Below are 11,428 nucleotides of genomic sequence, written 5' to 3' on the forward strand. Positions count from 1 at the left end.
CTCTACAAGAAAGGTCGTATACAATTTTCCCGTAGATTCAACGGTTTAGGAGTAATTAAGGAAAAACGAAATTTTTTGCCAAAAGTTCGCCGTTTCGACGCTGGAATGGGTGGATTTAGTCAGTGCCCATAAAATGCTAAATAATTATACGTAACTCGTTAAATATCGAAATTAGAAGAAAAATGCATAGAATCTTTTTTTGTAGAGGCTATCAGTGACTACAACTTCTGTACAAAAAAATTTTCGCCAGCGTCAATAATTAATTGGATATTTCCTTCTATACTTTTTAGCACGTAGCTATTTATTATTAGCATTGTTCTTCCGACGTCTGATTTCCTTTTAATTATAGGAAATGCGTTTTTCTAAGGTACATCAATTTTTGGGATTGACTGTATAGCCAATACGTCCTTAAACAAATTCCAAGTCGCTAGTAAATAGTTACGATAATACTTTAAAAAAGGTGGAAAACAGGTAAAACTTCGAATAGTTATCGCGGTGCGTTGCACCTTGCAACGAATCGTGCATGCGTTCATTAATATTCAACTTTCGCTCCAATGCATTTCACGCTTAAAACTACATTTTAATCGATCTTCTATCATCTCACATTAAGATTCAGCTTCTCACAAAGAACAATTATATCATATAAACGAAACAACAGTTTATCCCAGATAAAATAATCAAAAGAAAGAAAAGTAACAAACATACCTCGTATAATCTCGATGAAACGTTGTTGAGAGCAAAGGGTTAAACGCAGTATTCGATACAACGAGCAGCTCACTGGAATACATATATTAATGATTGAAAGCTAATTTATTTTAAGTGCCATTCGATTCAAAATAAAATATAACTATAGTTTCATTGTGAAACCAGTATTAAATGCAAATCTTAATTTTTCAAATGAGTATCAGAAATATTCCTCAACAATATATAACTTTAATAACGAATTATAAATAAAATATTTTTGCAAAGAAACTATATTCTTTTACTAATATAAAGTAAACTTTAAAAATAAATCTCGTTTCTCAAAATACTTGGTTTATCTTACAAGAGACTGTTGCACTTACAATAATTCAACTTTCGATCATCGATACCATAAGTTCGTCGTAGTGGCAGGGGCGTTTATACAACACGTGAAGGAAAAGGATCAGCAGAGCGCGCCCAGGAAAAATTAGTTTAATATCAATGAAGGGAAGGCCTAGAAGCTCTCTGCTTTAATCTAGCTAGAAGCGCCTGTTCTCCATCGTCTTCTGCCTTCGATAACATTCCGCGGAAGCTTTCCGATCTATACTTGTCCCTCAAAAACGTTCTCCTCTCCTCTTTGTACTTTTCTATCCTCTCCCTGCACTGCGGATCGCCCAGGTCCAAACCCCCAAGATTCTTGAAATGTAACTTATCGGAATTGCCTGAGGCGTTACTCGAGGCGCCGACATTCGGCGTCGAACTGTGCTGCGAGTCTTCCGAAGACTGTTTCACAGGCAGAGACGCTTCCACTGTCATTTTATTAAACTTTGCCTCATCCAGAGATCGACTGAGGGACGCTCGCGTGGTCCTCGCGTGACGAGCCCTCAAACACGGTGGCAAATGTTGGCCACTGTTCACCGGTGGCTCCTCTGACTTCCCTCGAGCGGTGTCCAGTTCTTGTCTCATCTTCCTTTCACGGACTATTTCCCTGCCAATTTCCGAATCGAAGCTTCTTCGATCCTTAATGCTCTCGGTTTCGTACCTTCTTCTGGGAGGTGCAGACAAATCACCGACAATACCTCCGGACAATCTTTGCAACGCCAACTCTTGGAGTATAGCAGCCGTGTCTCGGAGCACAATGGAATCGTCTACCGGCGAAGAAGCGTTCGAAAACGTACAAGATGAGTTGAGAGACGTCGTTTCAGACGCTCCTTCTGGAGGATGGGCTATTTCATTAGGCTCAGTCGCGTTCTCCGATGGTATTACCACTTCGATGTTCTCTTGCAGTTGACTGTTGTTCACGTTGTTACATTTGGCAGGTTCATCAACGCGTGTTAGAAACTGTTTGCTCGAGGCGGATTCCTTCGGCAAGTACTCAAAACTTTGGCACTTTTCCGACTTCTGGCTCTGACACCGATGCTTACTGTTTTCCGTATTGACCAATGATAAGTCGAGATCCTTTTTCGACTGACCAGAAAACGAACGACGATCGCCTGCTTGGAACTGTGAGTTCTGATGCAGCTGCAAAGAACGTCGAACATCCTGACGCTGGAAGTCGAGGTTCCTCGAAGGACTTTGGGAGGTTTCGAACGCTTCTACTTCCACGACTTCCTTCGCTGAATTCTCATTCCTATTGAAAGCCTTGGTGTTATCCAGTTGTGTGTAACAAGTGGTCACTTCGTGATCCATCCCAGCAGGTTTCTGGTTCAGACGAATATCAGTCATGCTGACGGTGCACATCTTCTGGTTACCATTATCTTGATCGTGTAAGTTCGACTGCACGATATTTGAGAAATTGTTGCCAGGATCAACTACCCCGAAACCGGTTTCATCGTCGAACACACCGGAAGTTCTTTGACCAGTAGTATCGCGTTCCTCGAGCTCCCTGGTGTCGTCGAACGTCATCTCCGCAGACTCTTGAGGCAGTACAGGACTCTCGGTCAAATCACTGACACCGATACAGGACGTATCCGTGTCGACGGTCGAGCCCATGGTGAGATCCAATGAGGTTCTGGACACGTTCTCCGACATGGATCTTAATCGCGGCGCGTCCGTCGCAATCGCGTTATTCACGGTGCCTTCCAACGGATCCTTCGAACTGCTCGATTCGCTCGTAGGCGTCGTGATCGAGCCGGTTGTCTCGACTATAACCCATTCGCCAGAATCATTAGTGTTCGACACCATTTGCGACGTTTCCGTGTTGGTATACATCTTGTCGGAGCTGTCGCAAATCACGAAACCGGAATCGGGTAAATCCTCGATGGTCTGTTCGCATGACATCGGAGAATCAAGATCGGTCGCACTGGATAATGGCAGTCCTAAATCATTTCTGTGTGCGTTCGAATTGCTTGCAGTGGCGTTGTCGTTCTGCGATTTGTTCGTCGACGCGTCGTGTTTCCGTACGTCCAACGTGTCTCTGTTATCGCTGTGCGATTTATTTTCGGAGTACGAAGAACTTGGTCTGCTACACGCATCTTTGCACGGGGACGTTATTTTACTAGTAGTGTCTATCTCGCTAGGGTGAGACATCAGCCTGTCGCAAGGCGTCATCTCTTGGTCGACTACGTCCGTTACAACTAGGTCCGACTCCTTCGAAGGCGCCTGAGCCTTGGAAGACTCTTTGTCGTCGTAAGTCATTATCCTCTCGCAGGATTTGGCGCTACTCTGCCGTTCTAAGTTTACGGATAACCTATGACTAGGGTCGGATGATTTATCGGAAGACACGCTAGTTCTGTTCAGTTTGTTCGCGTTACTCTGTTCGTCATCGATCTCTAAAGGTAAGGTGAAACTTCGGAAGCTTATTCTAGGGCTGTTAGCTGGTACAGGTGATATAGAATGCGGTGTTCCATGTAACGTAGCAGGTGTCAGTGGAGTCGAAGCTTCGGATAACAATGGAAGGTACCCCGGTGTAGGCAGAGGGGACGGGGTGTCCATACTATGAACATCTGCGGATACCATCACCTGCAAATACAGATATATTAATTAAAAATTTTATGCACGAATATTTGTGCTTAGGCATTTTAGATTACAGTAATATTTACCTGATCAGGACTTTGGCTATCAATAAAGCGCAACTCAACGTCGCAGTGCAGTCTTTCTTCTAATCGCGATCTTTTCCTCTTGGAGCCGCCGGTGGCAGCAGCGTTCTGGGTCCCTTCCGTTCTCTGTCTTCGCGGGGAAGCTTCCACTGAAGCAACGCCACCGCTCTCTTCCTCCGAGAACATTCGCATCTCTCGTTCCTCCAGATCGAAGTTAAGTTGTATCTCCGAGAGATCCAACGGCGACGCGGTATTCGGTGCGTCCGCCAGATGATCAAAATACGAATCATGCGAGACTGACCGACTGTGTCCGGGCCTGGCCGGCGGCGGTCCCAGGAGAGGGCCTAAACTATCTTCGCCGTCCAAGCTGTCCGCGCTTTTCACTGGTCTCAGCCGTCGTAAGGAACTTGGCACCGTTTCTGTTTGAGGTGGCGTGCCAACTTGTCTCGTTTTTCCTCTGGCACCTAAACCACCTCGCCCGAACAAAGCTCTCCAGTTCAACGAGGGTGAACGTTTCGAGCCGTTTCTCTTTCGCGGTAATTCTATGACCGTATGGTAATGCAACGGTAACCCAGCTGGACCGGCGCCCACTTCCACGTAATCTGGCTCGCCTCTCAGGCTTCGGTTTCGAGCCTCCTCCAAACTGAGCAATCTCGCCGGTGTTGTAATAGCCAACGATTTCGGCCTTCCGACCGGACCGTCCCCGAAGATTAATTCCGCGTAACAGACCAAGAATTCTGTGACCACGGCCTGTACGCCAACGCCCTGCAAAGCTGCCACGCCACCGACTTCCAATTCCTTGCATCTCAGGAGATTCGGTGCCCAAACGATCGCGACATTCCGCGGTGTCATGCCGGTCTCCGCACCTCGAGCTGCGACTCGCACTAAATGACGCATGAGATATTCTAACGTTCTGAAAACGTGAGTCGTTTCAACGTTATTATTTTGAAGGACAATATCTCCGAAGAAGAAAAGGTTACAGTTTTTTCTCAAGCTACCTGTAATGCGGCGGTGGTAATTTTCTAACGGTATCCCTCATGCGTCTTAGCCTTTCAGCGTCAGTGCTCGCTTGAACCGCGTTCACGAAAGTAGAGTAGAGTTGGTATGTACAGAGCGGGTTCGGTAATTCTCTGAAGTACATTTTCAACAACGACGCCACCGAATGAATATCTTGTAAGATACTTTCATCGGAATGCAACGCAGGGACACGATCCTCATCGAACGCGTTCCGCAGTCTTTGTATATTCGATGTTACACCGCTTAGACGATATATACCGTCGACCAAGCCGTGATTCTCGATGAACTCGGCGCAGCATGTTAAAACAGTAGGCACTGCAAATGTCATACATCGTTATTGCACTAAATTCGAAATTATATAATAACAATCGTATCCTACATTGTATTAGGCTAACGATTAATTAAAATATTCATATATACCATCTTGACCAGAATTCAAAAGATGTTCCCCTAAATCACAACCAAACACGCGTTCCTTCAGAATTCCCGATTGCTTCAAACGCCTCCTCGACGGTCTGTTCAATATAAACGATCTAAAGAAGGCGATCAGTTTCCCGTGCTTCCTAAGCACCGGCTTCACGGGTAATTTCGATCTGACTGTCGTCGACACGGTAAGATGCCGTGGCACTTTGTCACCAATCACAGCCACGCATTCGGCTGGGAAAAAACCGACTGCGAATCCGTGCTTCCCACGCCACCATGTACTTTCCCCAGGCGGAGGCATATCTATCACGGATATCATGTCTCCGACCTGAAATTCAATTTAACTCATGATTTATTGAAGAATTTTTAATCGATGGAAAACATTTCTATTTTAAAGCAAGCTCCACTCGATAGACTATGCATATTATTGATATTACGTGGAGACGCATACCTGGAAGGAGATTTCGTCCGGTGCCTGAGCCACATAAGGTCTGACTGCATAAGCCGCAGCTACTGCAGGAGTATTAATGGGGCAGGAGTCCGACTCCGGGACGAGGATCCTTCTTCCTCTATTATCTAGCTGCAACCAATTTAGCACGGGTCCGCAGTTTAGACCTTCATGATTCAACTGGGAGAACCTATTCAAATAATCCCGTAGTATATCACAGGTGTTTTTTGGCCGCGTGTCTGGAAGTTTGGTCAGGGAAGAGAACTTCCTGTCGAATATGCAACGGTGCAACTGTTTGTCGAACATAACAAAATTGTCGTAAGAACGCTGCAGGGTCCAGCACGCGTCACCGGATGTTACCCTGATAGCGTAACTCTCCGAATCGTTCGTACCTTCGCTAAGCGAAACCTGCAAAATCGATATTAACTTTTATATCACTAACAGAATCATTTTACGCGCACGCGTATATCATGTCCAAGTTTTATTTTCAAATTACGGAAGGAAAACTGTATGTAGTTATTTGAATATGACTGACCTCCAAGGAACTGAGTTCAACATGTTCGTAATGAAAGTGGGCACACTCGTCCAACTTTGGAAACCGTGCTATACTACCCATGTTGCTGCCAGAACTGACTGGTGTACTGAAATCGTCCGTTCGATTACATCCTAATCCCTGCGTTCAATAAAAATTTTTACTATTTTCTAACAATTATCGTATTAATTATACTTGTGACTTTAACGCACTGATGATTCAGCGACAACGTTATAATTAAAATATAATTGTTTCTATATAACTGCATTTCTATTTTATATATTTAACACTAAGACTGCTAAATGTTTACGTTTGTTTTCACGAGAGAGAATTTTCTAAATTTACGCGTACGTGAAATTCGTGCCAGAGTTCGCTGCGATAAAACGTTTCTTCGTTGCAATGTCAAAAATAATATATACGTGCTGCTGCCAGCAGAGAAATGAGAACCACGAAACCGAGTTATACGAATAAACTTATTATGTAAGTACCAACGGTTTAAACGAGTTTCGCTGCATTGCGTTTAACGCTAGCAACAGAATATGGAGGCTTGTCTGTGAAGGCAATTGAAGGAAGACGGTTGAGATGATTCATCGTGCGTCGAGAATTTAACTAACGAGGGGACTGCACGACATTCGGGTCACAGATTCGGTTCAAATTTTCTCCACACACCGCGACCTTGTTGGTTGTGGTGTTATCGTTTTACCACCAAGTCATCGTTCTGGGTGTGTCCTAAGTGTATGCCAAATTTGGTCTAAATCGATAACCCGAATGTGGTATCGTTGTCCCACAAGTGATAAACGCACTTATTGACTTTTCCTACTAGCTACAATTTTCAAGGATCTATTCAAATATTTAAGAGTATGAAAGTTGTTGGATCTAGAAATTTCCAACATACACGTTTCGACGTATATGTGCACAGTTGCTTATTTGATATAAATCTAAAAACGTTCAAATTAGATAAAACGCAGGTAGCTCAAATTTTTAACATCTCAATGACGAGAGTCTCGGGAGCAATTAACAGATTCATAGAGAAGTTACCTCGGAAACGGGTCAGAAGTTTCATTACTGTAAACTTTAAATCGTTCCGACTTTATTTTCTTCATTTATTTACACTTCAATGAAAAAAAGTGTGTTTTCCCATTATCGTTTAATGATAGAAGATATCCGTAAACCTGTTTCTAATCTTGTATTAGGCGTGTATTAAATCGTTTATATGATATCAAATATTTCAGTCAAAATGTTCTCTGTATTTATAGTAGAATCGGATATAGTAGATTGTGGGTGTAAACTTTTTCAAGAACCATCATTTCTGTATCTATGCGAATAGTTTGCTATGTAAATCGATTTCAATGCATTATGCAACTAAAGAATTATTTTCCTGCTGTTTATTCGTCTTGTACTTTTATCGATCCGATTTTGCTTCCCTATATGCGGGTTTCGAAAAGGGAAAGAAAGGTCGGAAGTCGGGCGGAACTTTGAATTGTATACGTACAAGGGACTTCCTCTTTAACTATTGAGAGAAATGGTAGAGCAGGCTTTCAATTATAAGCACTATCAATTATCTCGTTTGTCCAACAAGCTTACATCGCGTTACTCCGATTCCCTGACCTACGAATATACAATACGTAAAAGTATTTTCATTCTAACTACCATCAACACTCGTTTCTGTTTAAGCATTCCAAAGTTCGTCGATATAATCGTTGTTCCCAGCTGCATTTCCTACTACACACAACACGAACATAAAAAAAAGTTTTCTACAGTAGATATTCCGATACTTTCTTGAGTCACTGCACACGTATTGCACGTGAAATCATGGTTCCAGAAAAACGATTTACATGCACTCGATAATCGTTTCTTTCTCTTTCAAGAATTTAGAAGAATATTTTCGATTAAATAAATGACTGGATTGCTGAATTTTCCACGTGTACGAAACGTATAGGACGAGAAATCTTCCCGCAAGCACGCGGTTCGTGTACTTGAACGAAACTGAGAAAGAGAGAGATCACAGTGCCGTACAGGCTATCGGAGAGCGCAACTTATTTGGGTCATTGTATTTTTTGGCAACATCCAGAGTCCAGACGAACCATCAGGCCTTCTCTATATGAGCGAGACCACTGTTCTCCTCCAGCTGGATCTGGCAATCGCTCGGAAACGATCGTTCCGCGCTGCCTCCTGCTTTACGCTTCTTTAAACCCGATTTCGCTGCCCGATCCGCCTCCACGAGTTCCTCTGTAAATTTCTCTAATTGGACCCGTTTAACATCGATTCCTCAATTGAAAATTATCTATCGATACCATCTTCCACTTTCAAAGTATTCAAGCAAATAGTTTTATTTCGTTTTCTTAGAACAACTCCTTTCCATTTTTCAATAAATTATTTGTTGAGAAAAAAAGCTACGTCGTTTTGAATTCATGTTACAATTAATTATTACACAGAATAATTTAATAAATAATTATTTACTGATTGAAATTTTCAATGCACTTATCATAAGACAGTAATCATTGGATTGATATTGTATTTTGTTACACCAAAATTCATTTTCTAATAATTTACAATAAAATTAATAAATGTATGATGGAATTTGGTATTGCCTGCGTATTTTCTATTCCTTACGAAGAGATATGAGAGATGTATGATTTTTGTATAAAAGGAAATCGTGAAAAATGGAAAGGAGAGGAAAAACGAACGGCTTTAACACGATCGCGAGATATCTGAACAGCTGTCGTTTCTCTCTCTCTCTCTCTCCTCCGGTTAGTAGGTCGATGAACTTTTTGGCAACATTAACCAAACATTATGAATACCTCTACTTCCATTGGCTACCTTCGAAAATCCACCTCGCCAGAACGTGAAAGAAACCAATTGACCGCGTGAGTCTAGATTACTTCTTTTCACTCGATCGCACTTTAAATTCTATGGCTATAAATATTTCCATCGATTGCTTGACACGATTCGTAGCTCGTAAATATTCCTCCCCTGTATATACGATTTTTTGCTAGATAATAAACGATGCATGAAAATTTATATTTTTATCCGATGTACATATAGTTCGATGTCCTTTCGCATGAATAAATATCTATCCTTATTTTATGCATCCAAGGATATGACACACATAATAAAAACGCATAAACATGCACTTTTATTCATGTTTTTCTACAAAATATTCATCTTATTATTCTTAAAAATAGAAATGAGAATTACGATTGGAATTGTCAAATATCTGTAATGCAAACGAAGAACGGATCGGAAGAAACAGTTTCGCCGCAATAGAGCATATTCAGAACGTGAAATTTGGAAACCGTTTCGCTGAGTAGGGATAGAGGATCGATGCGCAGTTAAATCTTACGAGGTCACCGATTTCCACCTCTGAACGCTGGACCGTGCGTAAAATTTATTCGAAAATACTAAAAAAACAATCATTGGAAGCCATGCATGTCGAAGCATAAATTCAAACTTTCGTTACGATTTACCAAGAAATTAGAAGCCGCTTTCCAAGATTTGTTTAGATTTTAGATAAATATATCAAAGACAAATAAATTTTATCGGATAATTTTTAATTAAAAAGAACCACAGCGAGTTTTGGACAAATATCTCTCGTTCTATGATTTAATTTATCTTCATTCCGCTATTTTTGTAATCCTGAGATAGTGAAACAATTTAAAATCAATTTTTACAATGCAGATACAAATTGATAAGAAATCAATCAAACTATCTTAACTATATATCATATGCATGTCGACTGCAAACTACTTCCATAGTATATTCAAATAATTAATATCCTCGTTAGAATAAAAACAGAAGGAAGTATGAACTGGAAGTTTTCTTCGATCAACTGCATTAAGAATAGATTAAATACCAGAAGAGTGAACAGAGTAGAATCATTAGATATTCCTCGAGAGCAATGCCATTAGAGAAATTATTAGGCCATGCGGGAATATGGGTAAAGAAAGTTAGCAGCATGTCGTGATTCGATTATCTTTGAATCAGGACAACCCAAATGGGGCGGAAACGTGACAAGGACGGTCTCGCAGGACGAGTCCATTAAGCGTGATCGCACCTCAGTAAGTAAGCCAAACCGATACCAGACTGACAACCAAACGTCTACGTAATATAGGTAAGTCCGTTATTACTCATTACCATAACAATGTCCAAGCTGAAAAGGGATTAATAAAACGGGTAGTCGGCAGAAACTAGTCCTTGGGAGCCACGGTCAGGGCGCAGATCGTGCGATCGTTCAAAGAAAAGGGGTCTACTGGTCGATCAAGATACAGAACACAGGAAAACAAACTAGATAAACCGAAGGAACGATTGGTTTTTAAATTGGAAACACTACCTGAACGCTGCCCAAGAAAATTTCGATAAACCGATACGAGATCCTCAAACACATCGGAAAGTCCTGCGCGGATTTACCATCCGATAATCCATGGATTCAAATAATCAGCACAGCCTGTGGGGCGTTCCTTCACGATTCTCCATCCGGCCGGAAATTCTCTTTACGAAAGTCTCGCTCTATCGAAACGAATCACTATCCTCTTTCGGGAACGGGGAGATCGAGGAACGAGAAGTCTCGGCGAGACGGAACAACTACCTCGAGACGGCTGGAACAGCTGGCGAAGAGAACGCGGCGCATAGCGTCGCTAGCCAGGACGATCGTGAACGGACGAAGACGACGACGGCGTCGGGACGCGGGCACCGCCACCACGGATCGAGTCGACGCGACGCAACGGCAGCGGCGGCGGCGGCTCGACACCGGCCGAAGGACACGACCACGCGTCGGCGATGTCGAATACGATGGAGGAGCGACGACGAGGGTGCCCGCGGTTCCAGCCGCTTCGGTTCCATGCTCGCGTACGAATTCGACGCGAACCGAACGAACGGCGCGCGGTGCAGCGTCGGGACGCCGGGGGAAACTGGGTCACCGAGTCACCAGCCAGCCTCCGCTCCGCCTAGGAAGCGACGCGATCCTGCGACCGCGCAACACCCTCCCTTACGCCCCTTCGCCGTTTTTAGCCGATTATCATTTTTGGATTTCGGATTCGAAAGATATTTTTAATAGTTTTACCTCAGACGATCATTGCGTTTAGTGTCTCAGGAGAGCTGTTACTTTACTTCAATAAGTTTCTTACTCCATCAGCATTTAAGGTTTTATGAACAATCTTAAAGTTTTATGATCTTTCCTCCCTTCTTCACAAGATATTTCATATATCTTTTATTCGTGTTTTATCACCATACTGAGACGCTAGAACCAGGTTTTATAAATTCTTAACAATTATTGTGTACAAGATTAGTATT

The 11,428-nt window shown here is 42.5% G+C and overlaps 1 protein-coding gene across 4 annotated transcripts in view; it reads right to left on the reverse strand.

Moving 5' to 3' along the window:
* Positions 1–538: 538 nt before the first annotated feature.
* CdGAPr (GTPase-activating protein CdGAPr) overlaps positions 539–11,428 on the reverse strand; it is a 25,335-nt gene continuing 14,445 nt past the window's right edge. Inside the window, exons 1-7 of one of the 4 annotated variants that reach the window (XR_003389817.1) lie at positions 6,143–6,248; positions 5,611–6,015; positions 5,157–5,487; positions 4,718–5,051; positions 3,723–4,632; positions 1,065–3,642; positions 539–777 (exon numbers count right to left, since the gene is read on the reverse strand). Coding sequence is in view for 3 of the 4 variants with exons in the window: in XM_018033279.2 (XP_017888768.1) it covers positions 1,180–3,642; positions 3,723–4,632; positions 4,718–5,051; positions 5,157–5,487; positions 5,611–6,015; positions 6,143–6,280 (4,581 nt within the window). In the remaining variant the exon portion in view is untranslated. Of the gene's footprint in view, positions 3,643–3,722; positions 4,633–4,717; positions 5,052–5,156; positions 5,488–5,610; positions 6,016–6,142; positions 6,281–10,469; positions 11,250–11,428 lie in introns of those variants that run through there. The other 3 variants (XM_018033299.2, XM_018033279.2, XM_026817824.1) reach the window with 3 other exon arrangements.

The sequence above is a fragment of the Ceratina calcarata genome, unplaced genomic scaffold, assembly GCF_001652005.2.
Source record: "Ceratina calcarata isolate Rehan_Ccalc_2016 unplaced genomic scaffold, ASM165200v1 scaffold140, whole genome shotgun sequence".
Lineage (NCBI taxonomy): Eukaryota > Metazoa > Arthropoda > Insecta > Hymenoptera > Apidae > Ceratina > Ceratina calcarata.